Raw genomic sequence first — 23,059 nt, 5'->3', positions numbered from 1 at the left:
AAATATGTAAATTTAATAAGTTCCAAAGTTTATTTAAAATTCATTACATAAAAGTTCAAAGTTCAGTTTTTTTAATTACTTTCCTCATAAATTTTTAATAACAAAATTAAATAACCAATAAAAAATCATAAAATTTTTTTTTAATTACGCAATAATTAATTAACTAAAATTAAAAAGAGAGAAACTTTAATTTTATTCTAAAGTAAAAATTAAATAAAAAGAATTAAAATGTATATTAAATATTTAACTTACCTGCGACAGTGGCGCCGCCAAAACAAAATTTAATAACAACAGCACACTTGATAGTAGATACTGGCCGACAATCAGACGCACGGAGGTACTGTTACTGTAAAGGTTACTGTTACTAATTACAAAAAATGGAGGTGAGTAATTTTTTGTAATTAAATTATTTTAGTGAAGTTTTAAAAGAAAAAATAAATAAAAAAATCTTCTAGATTGAAGTTTTACACGCGAAATCCTCGCAATCGATAACAACAGTGAGAGTCACCGACAGTACGACGATCCTGGAGCTCAAGAAGGAGCTCGCCAGGCAAAAAAAGGCTCCGTATGTAGAAAGACAGAGTTTGAGAGCTGATGCTAGAGGAAAATCTCTTGGAGATAATGAAACTATTAAATCTCTGGCGCTGAAGGATAATAAGTTGTACTACAAGGACCTGGGGCCGCAGATTGGCTGGAAAACTGTTTTTCTAGTAGAGTATACTGGACCCTTGTTGGTTTATCTCTGGGTTTATTCCAGGCCTTGGTTATTTTATGGAAGTACTAGTGCTGAAATGCATCAGGTTGCTCAGTAAGTTTTTTTTTTTTTTTTTATGAAAAAAAATTTTTTTTTTTAAGAAAAAATAGTTTATAGAATTTTTAAGGTGAAGGTTTTTATTTTTATTTTTTTTGAGATTCTAAAGTTGTGGTAATAAATTAGAGGTTTTTTTTGAGATAAATTCTTGGAGGTACCGTTAGATTAGAAGATCAAGATTTAAAAATTCATTTTGTTTGAGTATTGAAAAAAAAAATTTTTTTCTAATTTATATTATTAAGAGAAGAAAAATTTTGTGTCTGAAATATTTATATGATAAATTTTTCGGTATTTTTATTGGAATTTAGTGTCTTATCAAGGTTTCATATCTTTCTAACTGATAGTCAATTTATTATAAGTATTTAGGCTGCATTAGAAAATATCTCTACATAATTAAGAAATGACCTAGTATCTTGTGAACTATTGACATTTTTGAAGATATAAGCTCATCCTGATGTTACACTTATCGAGACCTTTCATTTGAGTACCCACATCAGTTTTTCATATATTTTATATATTTATATATTTCACAAAAACAATATATATATATATATATATATATATATATATATATATATATATATATATATATATATAAAATATATGAAAATTGTCATGTGGGTACTTGAATAAAAGGTCTCGATGAGTGTAACATGAAAGTGAGCTTTTATCTTAAAAAATGTCAATAATTAAGAAATGACCTTGTATTTTGTGAACTATTGACATTTTTCAAAATATAAGCTCATCTTGATATTACATTTGTTCAGACCTTTCATTTGAGTACACACATCAATTTTTCGTATATTTTTCATATATACATATATATAATATATATGAATAGACAAATAAATGAAAAATTGATGTGGATACTCAAATGAAAGGTCTTGATGAGCGTAACATCGGGATGAGTTTATATCTTAAAAAATGTCAATAATTAAAAAATTACCTTGTATTTTATGAACTATTGACATTTTTGAAAATATAAGCTCATCTTGATGTTGCACTCATCAAGACCTTTCATTTGAGTACTCACATCAACTTTTCATATATATTATATATTTATATATATGATATATATGTATATATGAAAAATATATCAAAAATGCATGTGGATACTCAAATGAAAGGTCCTCAAAAGTGTAACATCGGGATGAGCTTATATCTTTAAAAATGTCAATATTTAAGAAAGTACAGTACAATTTAACAAAATTCATTGTATCTTGTAAATATTGACATTTTTAAAGATATAAGCTAATCTTGATGTTACACTCATCAAGAGCTTTCATTTGAGTACCTACATCAATTTTTTATATATTTTATATATTTATATATTTCACAAATACTATATATATAAAATATATAAAAAATACCATGTGGGTACTTGAATGAAAGGTCTCGATGAGTGTAACATCAAAATGAGTTTATATCTTAAGAAATGTCAATAATTAAGAAATGACCTTGTATCTTGAGAACAATTGAGATTTTTTAAGATATAAGCTCATTCCAATGTTACACTCATCGAGACCTTTCATTTGAGTACCCTCATCAATTTTTCATATATTTATATATATTATATATATGTATATATGAAAAATATATGAAAAATGCATGTGGGTACTCACATGAAAGCTCTTGATGAGTGTAACCTCAAGATGAGCTTATATCTTTAAAAATGTCAATATTTAAAAAAATACAGTGCAATTTAACAAAATTCATTATTTAATAAACCAAAATTCTAGTTATTTATAATTCATCTCTTTGCAGTCACGTAGTGACTGCAAGGTTGATAGTTTATAATAAAAATAATTTTTAAATTTTTATTCAAGTTTTAATAAAAAAAAAATTTTTTATATAACCTAGACTCGGTGACTCTTGAGTGCGTAACTTATACCTTATAAATATGCAAATAATCTTTATTTAAAGAGTTAATTAAATCAAAATAAATATTAATTCAGTGAATAATGACAATGACTGTTTCAGCTGGGCAGCAATATGTTGGACAATTCACTACGCTAAGCGTATCTACGAAACATTATTTGTCCATCGATTCAGTCACGCAACGATGCCACTTAGAAATTTATTCAAAAATTGCTCCTATTACTGGCTATTCACGATGTACGTTGCTTATCATGTTAATCACCCGCTGTACACGCCACCGAACATCCTTTGCTCGCTCCTGGGACTGGCGATGTTCGCGGTTTGCGAGTTAGGGAACTTGAGTATCCACTTGGCCCTGAGGAACCTCAGGCCTCCTGGAACTAATGTCAGGATGATTCCTGTTGCTACTTCTAATCCTTTTACAGCACTCTTTAACTATGTTTCCTGTCCGAACTACACTTATGAAGTCGGAAGTTGGATTGGGTTCACAATTATGACTAAATGTCTTCCAGGTTGGTTTTTTTTTTTTTAAATTATTTATTATGAAAATAAAGCTTTGAAAAAATTATTGGATGTTTGTATCAGAGTTAAGATAAAATTTTTTTAAATTCAAAAAAAAAAATATAAAATTGAACTGACAATAGTCAATTTATTATAAGTATTTAGACAGCATTAGAAAATATCTCTAGATACAAAATTAAGAAATGACCTTGTATCTTGTGAACTATTGACATTTTTGAAGATATAAGCTCATCCTGAGAATATACTCATCGAGACCTTTCATTTGAGTACCCACATGAATTTTTCATATATTTTATATATTTATCTATTATATATATGTATATATGAAAAATATATCAAAAATGCATGCGGGTACTCAAATGAAAGGTCTCGATGAGTATATTCTCAGGATGAGCTTAGATCTTAAAAAATGTCAATAATTAAGAAATTACTTTGTATCTTGTGAACTATTGACATTTTTGAAGATCTAAGCTCATCTTGATGTTACACTTATCAAGATCTTTCATTTGAGTACCCACATCAATTTTTCATATATTTTATATATTTATATATTTCACAAATACTATATATATAAAATATATAAAAAATGCCATGTGGGTACTTAAATGAAAGCTCTTGATAAATGTAACATTGAAATGAGCTTATCTCTTAAAAAATGTCAATAATTAAGAAATGATCTTGTATCTTGTGAACTATTGACATTTTTAAAGATGTAAGCTCACTCCGACATTACACTCATCGAGACTTTTCATTTACGTGCCCACATCAATTTCTCATATATTTTATATATTTACATATATTATATATATGTATGTATGAAAAATATATCAAAAAATGCATGTGAGTACTCAAATGAAAGCTCTAGAAGAATGTAACCTCAGGATGAGCTTATATCTTTAAAATATATATTGTATATATGTATATACCAAAAATATATCAAAAATGCATGTGGGTACTCAAATGAAAGCTCTTGACGAGTATAACCACAGAATGAGCTTATATCTTTAAAAAAATCAATATTTAAAAAAGTACAGTTTAATTTAACAAAATTCATTATTTTAATAAAGCAAAATTTTATTCATTTGTTGCTTAAATAAATTATTTTTCTGATAAACAATCTCAAATATCACAACTATTATTAAAAAACATTCAATATTATGTTCTTTCAGCTGGATTCTTCATGCTGGCAGGCGCTTACCAGATGACAGTATGGGCCATAGGAAAGCACAGACTCTACAAAAAAGAGTTCTCCAACTACCCAAAGAACCGCAAGGCCATCATTCCATTCATAATATAATTTTTTTACTAATCAATGCTTATAAAAAAAACAAAATAAAAGGGATATTAGGATAATAATAATCTCCACTAAAGTTTACCCTTTTTTATAAACCTGCTTCCTCAAAGACTCAACAGTCCTCTCGAGCTGCTCCCTCTGTCTCTCAAACTCGCAAGCGACATCAGCGCCATCTCTCACATTCATTCTAAACTCTTCACCAACATACCTCTGAAACATCTGCTTAACCCAATTCCTAAGCTCCTTAAAATCACAAATCTCCACAGCTTCCACAAGATCCCTCCTAACCTTCTCCAAAGTTTTCTCCACCTCCCTAACCTTCCTCGCCCTAACTTCCCCCTCTTTCTTCGCTCCCGCGATCTTATCCTTCAATTCCAGCGCCTTAATCTCCAACCTTTCATTCCTCTTCTTTAAATTCACCAACTCAACCTCCATCTCCTCAATCTTAACCTTCAACTCCTTAATCTCTTCCTCCCTCGGCTCAATCTTCTCCTTAAGCTCCTTAATCTTATAATTCAGCACAAACTTATACTTCTCCAATTCACTATTACTCCTCAAAAGCTCCGCAATCTTCCTCTCCTTCTCCTGAATCATTCCATCCCTCTCCCTAACCTCACTTTTCAAATCCAACAAATCCTTCTCCGCCTCCGCAACAATCTTCTGATAATGCTCAACCTCCCCCTTAAAACTCCCTAACTCCCTCTTTAACTCATCAATATCCTTCCGACTCGCCTCAAACCTATCCCTCAGCACCCCCGCTTCTCCTTTGAGCCTCAAACTAGCTCCCCTCTCCTCAAAAAGCAGCGCCTCATACTCAGTTCTAACCTCCACAATTTCCCTATCAGCATCCATCTCAATCCCCGCCTTAACCTTTTCATGCTCCCTCGAAACTTGCGCCATTTCCTCCTGAAGCTCCTCAATCTCCGCAGTCTTCTCAAAAATCTCCTCTTCAAACTTCCGCGCCATCTGTTGTCGCTCTCTCAACAACACTTCTCTTAACTCCGCCATTTTGTCTTCAAAATCCTTCCTCATATCATTCCTAGCTTTTGCCAAAGCAGTATACTTATCATACTCCAAAATCAACTTATTATTATAATCACTCTCCATTTCCTTTATAACCTCCTCATTTTCCTTCTGCCTCCTCAAAATCTCCACATTAATCCTATTTAATTCACTCTGCCTATCCTCCTTCATCTTCTCAATCCTCCCCAGTAATTCCTGCACCGCCTCGTAGTACCCACTATTAATCTCTTTTAACTTTTCACAATTCTTAACCTCAATTTGCCTTAATTTATACGAATTTTCCGTCTCTAATTCCTTAATCCTCCTATTCAACTCTTCTATCCTCAAAACCTTCTCCTCTAAATCCACCTTACCGATTAACACCTCGGTAGTGTAGGTAACTGCCACCTTCTCCGGCCCTACAACTTTCCAAAAGCACAGACTGCCATCTATCGCCGCGGAAATAACAACATGCTCCTGATTCGCCAAACTTAGATCACTAACATCTGCACAATGCACATTATAACTTCTTATCTCTCCTTTAACCTGCTCTTGCAAGTTAAAGAACAAAATGGCGCCTCCTGGACACGTAATAAAGGCGAGAGGGTTCTGCTTTCCCACTAACAAGCTCATCATATCTTCCTCCATATTGATTTCTCTTACAACACTGTCCCTAATCTCCCTAATCTTCTTATCAGTAGCGATGCAAAATATCGCGCCTAACCCAACAGCGACTCCATGAAGCTTAACATTCTTAATAATAGTCTCAGAAATCCTGGACCCGGTGCTTATATCCCAAACGTAGATGGCGCCTTCGTAGCCGCAGGTTACAAGCTTAAGGTCCGACTGGAACCAAACCACTTCTTGGATGACTCCAGTATGTCCTTTTAAGACCAATCTTTGCGCGAAAGTCACTGTAGTATAAACCTGGATGACGTTGCCATTAACTGCTGCAAAAAGATGTCCTCCTTGGCTGAAGCTCATGGTCCTACAGCAGCGAATAGCGAATTCCTTGGCGGGAATAAGATCGTCAATCAGGATTTTCATGAATCTAAGCTTGTCCGTGAAGGATATCAAGCAGAACAAGCCAACAGGGTGCAAGGACACTGAGAAAATGTCTTCTGAGTACTGTTTCATCATCACTAGGCTTTCAGATTCGTAGTCCCAGAGCTTGACACTTCTGTCGCTTGCTCCGCAAGTCATAAACACGGATTTCCAAGCACACATGCTGACTTTGCTGATCTTTCCTTGGTGCAAAGCTTGCCCCAGGATCTGAAGTTCCTCTTCTAGGTCTTCTGAGTCGTCATTAAGCTTCGCTTGGAACAATTGGGACCAGCCTGTGGTTACTATCAGCTGATTGTGGCTAGGATTGATATTCAATGAATTAATCCGGTAGAAATCTTCCCCAGAAGCTGTAGAGACCTGGCTAGGCACCTTAAAGACCTGCTTTTTGATAAATTTGTGCTGATTTTCCTTCTGGAAGACTATTAAGCTTCCAGAACCCCAACCAAAGGCAAATCCTTTTGGAAAAGACACCAAACTGCGGATTTCTTCCGGCCAGCTGGTCAATTCAGGGCTTGGGGTTATCACAAACTCATCCCGGGTCTTTAAATTGATGACCTTAAGGTCCCTAACTATAAAAATAGCCTTCAAGTCACCATTGTCTAAATAGAACAGCCTTCCATCTTTGGTTCCAAACAACAGCCTGTCGGTGTTTAACCAAACTAATGAGCTGATGAGTAAATTGTCTGCTTTGGAGAAGCCGTAAGGCCGCCATACGGTTTCGGAGACTGTTAAGAGCTTGAAAGTATGTGGCCCGGCTACTGAGACAATTCCAGTGTCTCCAGGATTGCAGGATATTAAGTTGATGTAAGATTCGGGGTCTAGGTTAGGAAGTTTTAAGGAAGATTCTACTTTGCCTTTCTCCCAGAGATAGTACAAAAGGGTTGAGTCAGGCTCGCCGGTAATTGCCGCTAGGTAGCGGTTGTCGAAGCTAAAAGCGATGCAGGAGAATTTGGTGACACCCGGGGAGTCGTAGGGAATTACTAGGGACTTTTTGCGCTTTAGTTGAGAAAGGTCGTAGATTGAGATGGAAGGTTTGTCGCCTGTTTCGCAGAGGGCGACATATTTTCTGGAATTTTATTTTTAGGTTAGAATTTTTCTTGAAGTCAAATCAGCTGACATCTGACAATTTTATTTTTAATTAATTTTTAAAAATTTAGACTTGTAATTTTTTTTTCTGTAATATAAAATTGATAGATAGATAATAAATTTTATTTTCTAAGCTTCTTTAGGACCATCAACAATGCATGAAGTTAATTGTTTACAAGTATACATTTGATTGCAATAAAATTGCAAGTATACACAGTGTTTGCAATGCAATTTTAAAGACCGACATTAATTAATAATTATCGTGTTAAATTATAAGATCAATGGTAATTATATTGATTGCAAGAAGAAATTAAAACAAGCCAAACATACACTATTGATGATTTAATAACTGAAGTTAGTTTAGTATCGAAAATCTCGAAAGAATGGTTACTAATGCCGTATTGGTTAAGATTAAAGCGCGCAATTTGAATTCCTAGTTTTTATTTAAATTTATAACACTGAAGTTGACGGATATTAGAAATTTTTTTTAGAATTTTATAGCAATTAAATTATTATAAGAAAAATAGAATTAAAAAGTTTCTTGTGTGGAAATTAATAAAAATTACAAGTGAAAATTTTTAGAAGCATTTTTTTATTGTAATCCCATAATAAAATTGAGATGAAATGTATGTGAAACCAATTTATTCGTGATGTGATTGGTTGAAAATATTTATTCTCATTCTGATTGGTTGAAAGTGAATATAATATACATAAACTACACATAAATATATCATGACCATAAATATGAGGCGCGCGCTTGCGCGCGCAAATTTGAATTCTAGTTAATTTATTAAAAAAATTTTTTTAATTGACTGCTGATGGCTAACTTCAATGTTATTTAAATCCTCTTATAATTTAGATGAAAAATATGAAAATATATCATGTAAGCAAACTATTCGTAACGTGATTGGTCGAATATATCATAAGCATGAGAATATATGCAAACTCTAAGGTCAAGCGCGCGCTTGCGCGCGCAAATTTAAATTCTAATTTTGGTATAAAAATTAAAAAATTGATAGGTTAGAATAATTTTGAGGTTATTTATGAATTTAGCAAACATTAATGACATTTTTTAATAAAGGAATTAAAAAATATAGTGTATTTATTTTAAAAATTTTAATTTTGTAATTATTCTCTTAGTTTTTTATTAATTTTGTCTATCAAATTAAAATTTTCAACACGTATAATTTTTTATTAATAAAAAAAAAATTATAAAAATTTACAAATGTCAGCTAATTTAATTGTCATGTCAACTTCACACTAATTAGAAGGTTATAAAGACAAAAATATTGAAATCAGCTGACATCTAATTATTAAAAATAATTATTTATTTGTAATTTATATTTTTTTAAAAAATCCAAAAAATGCCAGCTGACTTAAATTTAATTAATTCATTGATTTATTTTAATATGATAAAGAAAATTAATGAATAAAAAATAAACTTACTTATTAGGCGTCAAAGCAATAATATTAACATTTCGCTTATCAGAAAGATGCAGCAGCCGCTGTTTCTGCCTGTCAAAATTATGAACAGCCAGAGCATTTCCCACCGGATAAAGAACATCGCTGTCAGTAACAAAATGTGCGTTGTTAAGTACGTCAGTTTTCAAACCATAAAGGACTTTTGTGTGCAGCTCTGTTTGCGACATTGCAATTAAACTATTTACTTTATTTACTTGCCTAGCAACGGTATAAACTGTATGAACTTACCTTAAAAATAAAAATGGACTGCGCTGAAGATTCTGGAGCTCTAATCACCGAGAATGGAACCTTTGAAATTGACTTTCTTCAATTTTTGTATCCTTTTTTTCTTCTTTCACTAACACTCAAATATATTTTTGAAACATATATTTTCTTATATAAAAATAGTCACTCACATGGATATAATTGTCAAAAATTTTTTAATTTATGTGTTATGGATCCTGACACTGTTATTTATGCATCAGGATGCTTGATCCATATTTTAGATACTAAATCCGGGAAGTTAAAATTTAGAAGACATCAAGGAGTCAGCCATATTGCTGTAAGTACTTTTAAATTCACTTTTTACACTAATTATATTTACAAATAATATTTTAATTAATTAATTAATTAATTAATTTATTTATTTATTTATTTATTTATTCAGAAGAAATAATTTAATTTATTTATTAATTAATTTATTGATTTTATTCATTTATTATTTTATTTATTTCCCAATTTATTTATTTATTAATTAATTAATTAATTAATTAATTTATTTATTTTTCAGAAAAATTCAAAAAAATCTCACATAGCTATCGCAGAATCCGGGTCCAGCCCTCCAATTTTAATCTACTCATACCCAGACTTCAAATTAATTTCAAAACTTCCCGGCGGAACTTCTAAAAACTTCCACCAGGTGGCGTATAATTCCACTGGCGACTTATTAGTCTCGCAGGGCGCAGGTCCAGACAATTGGCTGACAATATGGAACTGGGAAGAATCTTCTATAAAACTACGGACTAATTCTTCAAATTTAAACATATTAAACATCGTCTTTTCCTCATTTTCTCCATCAAACTTCGCAACTGCAGGATCAGAACACATAACCTTCTGGAAAATGGAGGAAACCTTCACGGGGGAGAAGCTTCAAGGCACTGTGGGTAAATTTGGAACCACCGAAGACAGCGACATCATCGGAGTTCTTTTTATGCCTGATGGTAAAGTAGTTTCTGGCTGCCAATGGGGCAACATCTTGCTCTGGTACGGAGGCGCCATTTTGTTAGAGGTCAGGAGGAAGAACGGAAAGCCTTGTCATGATAATATGATCACTCAGTTTGAGTTTAATAATGGAGAATTGATGTCTGTTGGTAACGTAGATTAATTTAGCAGATATTTGATAATTTTTTTTAACAAATAAATTATGGCCAAAAAAAAAATATTAGAAATTTTAAAAATTATTTTTTGGAACTAATTTATTATTTGTTAAAGAAAATTAAAAACTTGTCAAGTAACAGCTAAATTTAATATCATCTGTCGGTAAGTAATCTTGATGTCGGTAATAAAGGAATGGACGGCTGGATCAAAATCTGGTACTACGACAGCATTGATAATAATTCTTCAGACTTTGTTGAAGTAGAACCAATCTACGAGTTCAGAATCTTTGAAGAAGTCAATGGTATTGATGTAAATTCAATGCTGATGTGTATCAGGAAGAAAAATGATGATCCTGAAGATTCTTTCTGGTATGCTCAAGTAAGCTAACTCTTTCACTACAAGTTTAAAGAAAGAATTTGCAGTTAGTATAGCTCAGGATGAATTTTTTCTTCCAGGATGGCAATGGAGGACTCTGGTTGATCGACCTAGCAACAATGGCGGCGCCACAGCAGCCCCAGAAGCTTCTAATCTGCCACGCTGGAGCGGTAACAGACATCGCAGTTTGTTCATGGTCTTCTTTCCTCGCTTCTTGCGGAGATTATCAACTAAATATCTACGATTACTTGAAGAAAACTCTGATAATATCCTACAGATTCTCCGACGTCTGCACCCAAGTTCTTTGGGCGCCATGCTCGGTAATGTAAACTTCTTTAAACATAATCCATCACCATCATGTAACGTAATATTATTTGATAAATTTAATATTGTATATTTTATACCTTTATGTATATTGCCGCTTGGCGTTGAATAAATAAATAATAAATTAAAATCCTTCTTTACCGACTGTCGGTAATTTCAGGTTGAGTCTACTGGGTCTACTTTGATTTGTTCCTTTGCCAGTGGAGTTCTTAGGGTTCTTGTCGTTGACTTTACTAAGCTCTCTGTGTTCCTGGTACAGATTACCAAGCCACATACTAAGAGGATACAAATTATGGCACTGAATTCTTCCAAGAGGTACTAATGGAAGTTATTATAATTTTTTTCTAACTTTTTAAATTCTTGCTAATGATTTTTTTCCAGTTTATTAGCAACAAGTGCTGAAGATTCTACAATTTTTATTTTTAAAATTATTGTAGACAAAAATTTGAAATTAGAACCTGTTGGATATGTTTCTTTACCGGCAGTTGTTAATTGTTTGACTTGGAACTCAGTAAGTCTTGATTTATTGTAAATTAATTATAATTTATAGATAATTAATGTTTTTTTTAGGAAGATATTTTGATGGGGTACAAAGAATTTGTTCTAAGATTAAAAGTTCCTGAAACTAGACCAGCTTATACCAAAATTAACTTTGAATTGACGGAATCTAGGCTAGAAACTTTCCAAATTTTTGATGATAAAGAAGATTCAAGTTTGGAAGGATTGAAAGATATCATTAAAATTGAAAACCTGGATGATGAAGTATGGTTAACGAGTGGAGGATTTGTTTATGGATTAAAACTTCCAGAAGATAGAACTCCTTGTGAAGTCAAGAGTTTGAAAGTTAAATGGAAATTTTTTGTAGGAGAAATTTCTAGCTGGCTTTTTAAGTAAGTAATAAAATTGATTCAAGGAGAAAAAATATTAGGTCAATTTTTCTGTTTGAAAATATTAAAAAGAATTGAAAATATTGAAAATAATTCAAATTTCTCTATTTTTAATTAGAAAATTCTTCTTCTAATAAAATAATTAAAAAATTACTTAATTTTAAATTTAAAAATAATTTCAGTGAAAAATTTCTAATCCTTGGGCTAAAAACTGGAGCAATAAAAGCTTGTAACCTCGCTAATTTATCAGACAACTGGATCCTTCAAATCCACGAAAATCCTAACGGTAAAATAACAAAAATTCTTATAAGCTACGACAATAATTATTTATTCTCCGCTGGTTGTGATGGAAACATTTTTTCTTTCTTAACAAAAAACAAGACAATTAATTTTGAAACTGCAACTAAGTTGGAATTCGTCGTAAGTTATCTAACTAACTAATTGTAATAATTTAAATTAAAAGTAGTTTTAAAATGCAAAGATAGTCGTAAATTTACATGGAAAAAAATAAACTGTAATATTCATTCGGATTCCGGTTAATTTTTATAGTTTCAAACAGTAAAGCGGACAACGGGGTGGCAAAAATATAAATATTACAGAACTTAGTGTAGAAAGTATAAAAGCCACAATTTATAATTTAATATCCAAAAGAAGTGATTAGTAGCTGTCACTATAGTAAATAACAACTCTTTGATCTTAAAAAATTACAGTTTCAAACAGTCAAAATTGCCATTTCAATATATAGTCCATATTATGCGGAGAAGGGGAACTCAGATGAAAGAGAAGGGGGTCTCACTCTGAGAGAATTTAACATTTGAAACAGTAAAAATTATACTTTTAAAATATACATTTTACCAGTCCAAGCAAGTCAATAATTACAGTTTGATTTTTAGCGTTGCGTTTAAAATTTACCATTTTACTTTGTAAATATTGGCGTTGCTTGTATTAGAAATTTACTAATTTTATTTTATACTTTTTACATATCATAAGATCATTTTTTAGGTACCAAATGATAAATATCAAAGTCTGAATTCTTAATTATTATAATTAGTAGATGTTGTTCAAGTCAAGAGATGGATACTTCCATCTTCCCTTATTGGTTGAGAGATATCCTCTCTGTATATAAGTTCGATGGAAATCCACCAAACTTGAATACTAGTAAAGCTGTAAGCTTGTAGTATCCATTCGAGTACTAAAGATGTTAATTAATTGAAAGAAATGAAAGAAATTATTTTGAATGAGAGTAAAGACAGACTTTCGAAAAAATTAGTTATTTGACCTAGACGGCATGAAAAAACACTCATTCATATATATATATATACAATTCGGTCATGAAAACACCTTTAGTAATTTAATAGTATTGCCTAAATAAAAGTACTACTACCATCATAGTACGTAACTCGGGTAAAAGGGAAGGGATAGTAAAGTAAGTATTGAGAGTATAAGAATGGACTGAGAAAGGTGGATGGTGGAAGGGGCCCGGTAGCTTAACTGGTAGAGCTCCTGACATGTTATCAGGAAGATCCAGGTTCGATTCCTGGCTTGGCAACCAACCCCATTTATTTTTTCGAAAGTCTGTCTTTACTCTCATTCAAAATAATTTCTTTCAATTAATTAACATCTTTAGTACTCGAATGGATACTACAAGCTTACAGCTTTATTAGTATTCAAGTTTGATGGATTTCCATCGAACTTATATACAGAGAGGATATCTCTCAACCAATAAGGGAAGATGGAAGTATCCATCTCTTGACTTGAACAACATGTACTAGTTATTTGACCTAGACGGCATGAAAAAACACTCATTATATATATACAATTCGGTCATGAAAACACTTTTAGTAATTATACTTTAATATTTTAGACATTTACATAGCGAATATTACTGTTTGAAATAGTATTTTCTTCTATGTAAAGAGTAAGTTGTAACGTTTAAATGGTAAATATTATAAAGTGAATAGTAAAATCACGATTTTACTGCTTGAAATGGTAATTTTTAGCGGTTGATCATTACTTATTATGAATCGACTGTTATTTGTTACAGTTTACTTTTTTCCGTGTAAGGATTAATAATTAGTATTAAAAAACAATGAGAATTAATTAATTTTCTAGGAAGAAGTAGCAGATATTGAAGATCACTTAAGTTTGGAAGAAGTAATAAAGAAGAAAGAAGCTGATCGCCTTTTGGAAGAAGCTCGGAAGCGCAAGGAAGAAATTTTGGCAACTTTAGAAGCTCTTAGGATAGAATACAACCGAATTATTGAAAGGAACAATGAGCTTCCCGAGTCCCAGCAACTAGATCCAGAAGAATTGGAGTTGGATCCAAGGATTACTGAAGACTTGGACAGAGAATTGAAGGAAAAGCTGGAAGATGTTTATAGAAAGTCGGAGTTTGATCTTGAAAAGAGTCGGCTGAGTTTGGAAAAGCTTTTGGATTTTTATATCCGGCCGCTTACATGCGTTCCTTTTGCAGTCTCTAGGATTTTGTAAGTTTTTTTAATATTTTAGATTTTTATAATCTAAAATTAGTTATATTAGCAATATTAATTGATTTTTTTCCAGGAAATCTGGAGCTGCTGTTCATTCGGTGGAAGAGAAAATTCTAGGGGATGAATTTGAAAGAATTTATGGGAAAATTCAAAAAGAAATCATGGAAATTCAAATTAATGAGAGGTAATTTATAAAAATTGATATTAAAACTTGGAAATTAATTTTGTTATTTTTGTTTCATGCAGGAAAGACGAGCCAGGGTAAATATAATTTTTTATTGGATAGGATTGATGAGTGTATAACTTTGAATTTGAATAAAGAAAAAACGCAAACTTTCTGGCCCTTGATGATTATTTTAGGATTGAAGAAGAGTCTCATAATGAATTCGTGGAGGAAGATGAAGAAATAAAAGTAGAAGGAGTAGAAAGTTTTTTAAAAGGATTGAGTCCTGAAACGATTCAGAATAAATTAGGAGCGCAGATTAATCAGATGCTGAGGAAGTACCGGGAAAGGAAGGCAAGACTTGCTCAGAGAGCTCAAGAGGTAGTTTTTAGATTTTAACAATTTTTTGGTGGGTTTTTGTTGGTTTTTTGTTTATGAAAAGTGGATTTTTAGTGGAAAATTATGCACGCTAGTAAGCCAGATACTGAAGCCGACAATGAAGAAGATGTTAGGGCTGTTGAAGAAGCGAGAAGAACTATCGGGGATTATAAACTTAAAATTTCAAATGATTTTGAGTATAACAAGGATTTTAAACAGAAACGTGATACTACTTTGAGCAAATACAAGCAACTTTTGGATTGTAGGAAGAAGGTAATATTTTCTGTAAAACATCTTTTTTGTAAAGTAATTTTTTAATATGGTATTGTAATTTCACATTAATATATTCATATATATATATATGTTGGTAGTTGCTAGTTTAAATAAAAAAGAAAAATTTGATTCAATATTTGTCATTTTATTTTTATGAAGTGCTGATTAGATTTTGCGAAATTTTGCATTACACATAGATCTAATTTTAACAACTCAGATAATATAAAATGAAAATAAAATTAACCTTCCCCAGTAATGTTAGCTACAAAATATATTTTAATAAAATCAAAAGTTACTGTATCTAATTAAACAAATTATTTTGTAACTAAACAAGTATTTGTAATAATGTAAAAAGTTTATAAATTATATATCAGATGTAAAATAATGTGACCATGTTATTAGCTTTTGGCTGTTGGGTCTTTTCCAAAGAAATAAATAAATAAGCTCTATTATTGATGATAAAAATTATCACTGTTTTTAATTTATTATTGTTAAAGACTCATTTGCTTCGCGAGGGGTTTAATGACCGCCTAAGAGAGGTCCGTAACAAGAAATTGAACCTACAAAAAGAAGTAGCTGAATTAATTGACAAATTGAAGTTTATTCACTCGGAAATTCCTGAAAAGCATATCAAGCCTTTGCCAAATTTGCTGGAAATAAATTACGACCTAGAGTTTCCTGAGAGGAATTTGGAAGTAAGTTTTGGATTACATAATTGATTTTTGAATTTTAATGATTAATTTTTTAGATGGAGAAATATAAATCACTTGCGGAAAAATTCAATGAGTCAAGAAACAAACAGTACAGTAAATCTTCTTCAGAATCTCCGGGACAGATTAATTTAGTCCCTAAATTTTACGACGAGGAGTATGAAATTTTATTACTGGATCAGCGCATGATTAACAGTCAAATAAATGATCCAGAGATAGATTCTCTCCGCGTAAGCGTGAAACTGGAAATTCCAGAGGATAAAATAGAAGAAATTAATTCGGGAGGTCTTGAAGAGACTCCGTGGGAATTAGAAATGAAACTTGCCCGAGTTTCTAAGAAAATTTACCAGCAAGATTGTATTATTGGGTACATAGACAAGAGCTATAAGGAAATTGATGAAGAATTGGACAAGTTGGAGAAAGAGCGACTGGAGGTTCAGGCGGATTCGATCTACTCTGAGTTGCACCAGTTGACGCTCCAGCAGGAACTTATTGTTCTGAGGGAGTTTCAAGGGAAAGAAAATTTAATGATTAAGAAAGTTGATAATGGAATTTATGAGCAAGAAAGTGTTGAGAGAAAGGTTTGGATTTTTATTTTTATTTTTGTAATTTGTTAGTTTTATATTAATTTGAGAAAATTTTTCTAGATTCAAAAATTGAATAGTTCTATTGAGATTAAGAAAAAAGAAGTTTTGAAAATAAATGACAAGATTAAAGAATTGAATAGACAGTTTGCGAGTATGATAAGTGAAAATAAATTTTCGGAGTATTTGAAAAAAATTTATCGGAAAAAGTTTAAAGTTAATCGAATTACTGATGGTAATTATTATTATTAAATTATAATGTTATCCTTAAAAAAATAGTGATTTATATTATTATGAAAATAAGAAAAAATTTGTTTCTAAGACACATAATTAAGAAATTACCTTGTATTTTGTGAACTATTGACATTTTTAAGGGGCCATGAAAGAGGATTTGATAACATTTTTATGAGATGATTTTTGGTGCATTGTTTTGAGCTAAATTTTGGACAGTTTTTAATCAAATTTAAACCACATATAAAAAATATAATAATAAAAGCAGGGAACTAATTTATATATGAAATTTTTACAAAAAAAATTAATTCATAAGAATAATATCCACTTGTTTATTGATAATTACATTCGGTGCATTATTATTAATAATTGTGATTATAAATTTTGTATAACTTAATAGTGACAAAAAATGCAGGGAACTCTTTTTAATAATCATTGTTTCCATAAAATAAACAAAAATTCATTATTTTGACGTAAATTTCTGTAGGCTGTATAAAGTTGCGATTTTTCTTATGAATTAATTTTTTAACTTCCCGCTAAGAAAATCGAAGATTTTCAAAAATCGGGAAGTTATTGTTTTCACCCCGTTTTGCAAAAACCGAGTTTTCATCAGATCTCGACGTTTGAAGATCACAGAAAGCTTCCCTGACTATCCCTGCGAGTGTGTGAAAGTATGTGAAAGTATGTGAAAGTATGTGAAAGTATGTGAAAGTATGTGAAAGTATGTGAACCGCTTATAACTTTTGAACGGCTTGACCGATTTCATCGCGGTTGGTGCCATTCGAAAGGGCTTGACCAAACTTAGATTTTGAAAACTATTTGGACCGATTCAGATCAATAGATTTTGAGAAATCTTCAAAAACTGAAAAAAAAAAATTTTTTCAAATGTGGTTTTTTTGGAAAAACTTTCAAACGGCTTGATGGTTCAATTCCAAAAACTAATCAGCTCTTAACCTCAAAAAACCACGTCGATCGCCACCAGTCCGGTCAAAATCGGTTGATTCGTTCGAGAGATATCGTGAACGAAAGAAAACCGAAAAAAGTGTTTTCTAGCGCGATCAATTAAAAATTTTAGATTCTTTGTGAGGCTTGAAAAACTGCGTCGAATGCTTCTAACCGCGTAAAAATCGGTTTATTCATTCAAAAGTTATTACGGTTTACAAATTCAAAAAATAGTGTCATCAAATCTCTACCAGACTTTTGAGCTCGAAGTGCTCAAAAGCATAGGAAAACAATCTCTTTGAGCTTGGAGAGCTCAAAATAACCCATAAATTGTATTTTTGAGCTCGAAGAGCTCAAAAATGTCATTGGTGCAATTTTAAGCGCCTAAGTATGGAATTAGCGGGAAGTTGCAGGAATGGCCTTCAGGGTCAACCGTTTTCCTAATTTTTTTTGTAAAAATTTCATGCATAAATTAGTTCCCTGCTTTTATTATATTTTTTATATGTGATTTAAATTTGATTAAAAACTGTCCAAAATTTAGCTCAAAACAATGCACCAAAAATCATCTCATAAAAATGTTATCAAATCTTCTTTCATGGCCCCTTAAAGATATAAGCTCATCTTGATGTTACACTCATCGAGACCTTTCATTTGAGTACCCACATCAATTTTTCATATATTTATATATATTATGTATATGTATACATGAAAAATATATCAAAAATGCATGTGGGTACTTAAATAAAAGGTCTCGATGAGTGTAACATCGAGAAGAGTTTATATCTTAGAAAATGTCAATAATTGAGAAATTACCTTTTATCTTTTGAAATATTGACATTTTTTAAGATATAAGCTCACCTCGACATTACGCTCATCAAGACCTTTCATTTGAGTACCCACATCAATTTTTCATATATGTATATATTATATGTATGTATATATGAAAAATATATCAAAAATGCATGTGGGTACTCAAATGAAAGCTCTTGATGAGTGTAACATCAGGATGAGTTTATATCTTTAAAAACGTCAATATTTAAGAAAAGTACAGTGCAATTTAACAAAAGACATTATTTAATGAATCAAAATTAATTTCAGAATCATCAGAATCATCATCAAGTGACTCAAGTACAGATGACAATCAACTAAGTACCGATGATGAAAATTTCTATCACCTAACTCTCGACGAAAATACCTGTCCTGTAGGCTGCGACGAGGATTTATATAAATCAGCGTTTTCTATGAGAGCAAAAAGACATGAGTTAGAAGCCCGGGTGAGGGATGACCAGAAAATCTTGGAAAAATTTCGAAAACAGCTCGAACACGAGAAGAAAACTCTGAAAACTATTGATAATAATTTGAATTCTAGTCGACGCGAGCTACAAGACTACTTGGTAAATAAAATATCAATATTAATTATTTCTATGATAAATATTATTTCAGTGTAATTTATAATAGAAAGAGAAGCAGACGAAATTGAACGAAATACATGTGACTGTAATTTTAAAATTACATCAATTGCAACATGTCAAGGGTGATGATTTGGAAAAAATAAGGGACTGTGTTGTGTTTGATAAATCTAAATTGTCGCAATTGTATACTCGAGTTGGAGAATTGCAACAGGATACTACCGATCAAAAAATAAAACACAAGTAATGATTTTTAATTTATACTCAACTATTATTTATTTATTTATTTATTCATTCATTTAAAATTAAACATATAATTCAGCCTAGTGTAAAATTATTATATACGCCCCTTAATTCCCCTTCCTTTTTAACCACGCCCCCTAGCAACCGTTGCTTGGCAACAAGCTCCGCCCCGTAACATTTTCTTAGTAACAAACCGCGCCTCTTAGCAACCACGACATAAACCACGCCCCTCTAACAACAATTACTTAGCAACAAGCTACACCCTGACAATAATAGCTAAGTAACAAGCCACGCCTCTTAGCAACTGCAACATAAACCACGCCCGGTAACAATAATTGCTTAGCAACAAGCTCCGCCCTAGAAAAAATCTTTAAGTAACAACATTTACACAATCTTTAAGTAAAAACATTTCCTGTCGACAGTTGCTTGGCAGCAAGCCACGGCTCTTGGCAACTAAGGTCTAGCCACGCCTCTTGGCAACAGTTGCTTGGTAACAAGCCACGCCCCTTGGTAACCATGTTTTGGTCACGCCTCCTGGTAGGCGTTACCTAGCAAAATTGTCCAAAAAAATTCTACAGCAATTTTTTGATTAAAAAAAGAAGATTTTAATACACTTGGATTAAAATTTGGGTAATTTTAATGATTTTTTCTTTCAGAAAAAATCGACAGCACTTGCACAGAGTAGAAATAGACTGCGACTACATGGAAAGTGAAATAAAGCGCTTGAAGGAAGAAATAAAGCAAGAGATGATCCAGAAATTTGGAAGAGAAGTGTCACTGACTTCTTTGTACGAAGCGGTGTTAAGAAGAATGGTTTACGATGTCAAAGCTGATATGAAAGAGATGATCAAGTCTTACGACAAAGAAATCAAGGGTAATTATTATAAATAATTAATTTATAATAATTATTTAATTATTTAATTATTATTATTATAAAAAATAAAAGATATTGTTTTAGTGTATTAAAAAAAATTAATTACAATTTTTATTATAATTTTAGGCGCGGAAGAGCAGTATAAAAAGCAAGTTAAGGTTTTGGAAGAGTTGATAAAAGAAAACACGGAAAAATTGGGTCTAATGACGGCATTGGAGCAAGAGCGGAGAAAATTGAAGAGAATAATGAAACATAAGCCAGAAAATGAGGTAAATGTTAAATATTTAAGTGTAATTATGGTTTTTTTAATGAATTTGTTTAGGAAAATATTAAAAAAGTGGAAAAAGAGCACATGGAAGAGATCAAAAGGCTGGAAATTATTTTGAGAAATCAGCGACAGCAGAAAGAATTGTTCCGTAATGAAATTAGAAATTTAAGACTCAAATCGCGACCTCTACCGCCGGTTTATCGCAAGAGTACTAAGGTACTTAGTTTGGATGAAGATTTTAAATTTGGAGATAGTTTGATGGAGAATGAAAGTTATTCTGATCCTAAAATGGAGGATGAGATTAATAGAGAGGTTCAGAAGTTTGTGAGAGAATTTGATGGAGACAATTGCAAGGAATTGGTGGAGGAAATGAAAAATAATTCAAAAATTGGGAAAAATTTAAAGAGTTTGGAGAAAATTAATGAAATTTTGAAGAATAATCTGGGAGATAAATATGAAGAGCAAAATTTAATGGACATAATTTTTAGGTTTGTTTTAATTTATTTTTAGATTATAGAGCATTTGAAAATAATCAAGAAATGGCTTTGTATCTTGTGAACTATTGACATTTTTGAAGATATAAGCTCATTTTGATGTCACACTCATCTAGACCTTTCATTTGAGTACCCAGATCAATTTTTCATATATTTTATATATTTATATATTTCACAAATACCATACATATAAAATATATGAAAAATGCCATGTGGGCACTCAAATGAAAGGTCTCGATGAGTGTAATATCAAAATGAGTTGATATCTTAAAAAATGTTAATTAAGAAATGACCTTGTATCTTGTGAACTCTTGACATTTTTAAAGATATAAGCTCACCCCGACATTACACTCATCGAGACCTTTCATTTGAGTACCCACATCAATTTTTCATATATTTTATATATTTATATATATTATATATATAAATATATGAAAAATATATCAAAAATGCATCGGGGTACTCAAATGAAAGCTCTTGATGAGTGTAACATCAAAATGAGTTTGTATCTTAAAAAATGTCAATAATTAAGAAATGACATTGTATCTTGTGAACTATTGACATTTTTGAAGATATAAGCTCATCTTGATGTTTAACTTATCAAGACCTTTCATTTAAGTACCCACATCAATTTTTTATATATTTTATATATTTATATATATTATATATATGTATATATGAAAAATATATCAAAAATGCATGTGGGTACTCAAATGAAAGCTCTTGATGAGTGTAACATCAAGATGAGATTATATCTTTAAAAAAGTCAATAATTAAGAAATAACCTTGTATCTTGTGAACTATTGACATTTTTAAAGATATAAGCTCATTTCGATGTCACACTCATCTAGACCTATCATTTGAGTACCCAGATCAATTTTTCATATATTTTATATATTTATATATTTCACAAATACCATATATATAAAATATATGAAAATGTCATGTGGGCACTCAAATGAAAAGTCTCGATGAGTGTAACATCGAAATGAGTTTATATCTTAAAAAATGTCAATAATTAAGAAATAACCTTGTATCTTGTGAACTCTTGATATTTTTAAAGATATAAGCTTACCCCAACATTACACTTATCGAGACCTTTCATTTGAGTACCCACATCAATTTTTCATATATTTCATACATTTATATTATATATATGTATATATGAAAAATATATCAAAAATGCATGTGGGTACTCAAATGAAAGCTTTTGATGAGTGTAACATCGGGATGAGCTCATATCTGTAAAAATGTCAATCTTTTAGTACAGTGAAATTTAACAAAATTCATTATTTAATAAATCAAAATTTTATTTATTTATAGTTCACTACGGCAGTCACTTAGTGACTGCAAGGTTGCTGGTTAGTATAATATTTTTAATTAATAAAAGTTAAATTACTTTTTTAGGCTAGAAGCAGAGTCAGAAACACTAGCAGCTAATTTGTCCCTAAATTGGGACGTCAAGTCCAAGATTGAGGAATTGCTGTCAAGCTTGGAGTTAAAAGCAGACCTCGCGACTGTCAACAGTCTACTAAATTATTTACATGCAGAAAATTCTGACGCCGCTGTAGATTATTTAGTTGGAAAATTATCCAGCTCAGACTCGGAAGTAAATTCTGCGGTGCGCGACTACGCGAGTAAGATGCTCGCGGAAATTAAAAAATGTCTTACAAAAAATTAGAAATTCTTTAAATTAATGAAAATTTATAATTTTTTATTAGTTTTAAAATAAAAAATAATTAACACTAAAAATTATCTTATTTATATAACTTTTGTACAATTTAATTATTAAGTTATTTTTTTTTTTTTTACAAAAAAAAAATCAATTGCTAATATATATAATTTGTTAATGATTTTTAAAGATGGAAGTATAAAGGAAGAAAGTTAAAGGCACTTTCTTATGAATTTTTTGTAAGAAA

General features: G+C 31.1%; 3 protein-coding genes across 3 annotated transcripts; 2 read left to right on the top strand and 1 right to left on the bottom strand.

Moving 5' to 3' along the window:
- Positions 1-234: 234 nt before the first annotated feature.
- LOC123267621 (very-long-chain enoyl-CoA reductase) lies at positions 235-4,570 on the top strand. Its single transcript, XM_044732343.1, has 4 exons — positions 235-383; positions 456-808; positions 2,792-3,201; positions 4,381-4,570. The coding sequence occupies exons 1-4, from the start codon at positions 378-380 to the stop codon at positions 4,506-4,508; spliced, it is 897 nt and encodes a 298-aa protein (XP_044588278.1). The 5' UTR covers positions 235-377; the 3' UTR covers positions 4,509-4,570.
- On the bottom strand, positions 4,512-9,501 carry LOC123267614 (cilia- and flagella-associated protein 57). The gene is made up of 2 exons (XM_044732336.1): positions 9,105-9,501; positions 4,512-7,638 (listed from the first exon to the last, which is right to left on the bottom strand). The coding sequence occupies exons 1-2, from the start codon at positions 9,305-9,307 to the stop codon at positions 4,584-4,586; spliced, it is 3,258 nt and encodes a 1,085-aa protein (XP_044588271.1). The 5' UTR covers positions 9,308-9,501; the 3' UTR covers positions 4,512-4,583.
- LOC123267198 (cilia- and flagella-associated protein 44) lies at positions 9,382-23,028 on the top strand. The gene is made up of 24 exons (XM_044731743.1): positions 9,382-9,455; positions 9,528-9,681; positions 9,910-10,489; positions 10,687-10,874; positions 10,952-11,191; positions 11,356-11,510; positions 11,577-11,706; positions 11,766-12,085; positions 12,265-12,502; positions 14,195-14,568; positions 14,645-14,755; positions 14,818-14,832; positions 14,932-15,115; positions 15,188-15,385; positions 15,883-16,080; positions 16,134-16,676; positions 16,743-16,914; positions 18,951-19,246; positions 19,311-19,504; positions 20,161-20,378; positions 20,505-20,647; positions 20,701-21,134; positions 22,548-22,804; positions 23,003-23,028. The coding sequence occupies exons 1-24, from the start codon at positions 9,382-9,384 to the stop codon at positions 23,026-23,028; spliced, it is 5,442 nt and encodes a 1,813-aa protein (XP_044587678.1).
- Positions 23,029-23,059: the final 31 nt, after the last annotated feature.

This window comes from Cotesia glomerata, linkage group LG6, assembly GCF_020080835.1.
Source record: "Cotesia glomerata isolate CgM1 linkage group LG6, MPM_Cglom_v2.3, whole genome shotgun sequence".
NCBI lineage: Eukaryota > Metazoa > Arthropoda > Insecta > Hymenoptera > Braconidae > Cotesia > Cotesia glomerata.
The sequence above is the reverse complement of the archived record's forward strand: the minus strand, read 5'-3'. Positions and strand labels throughout refer to the sequence as shown.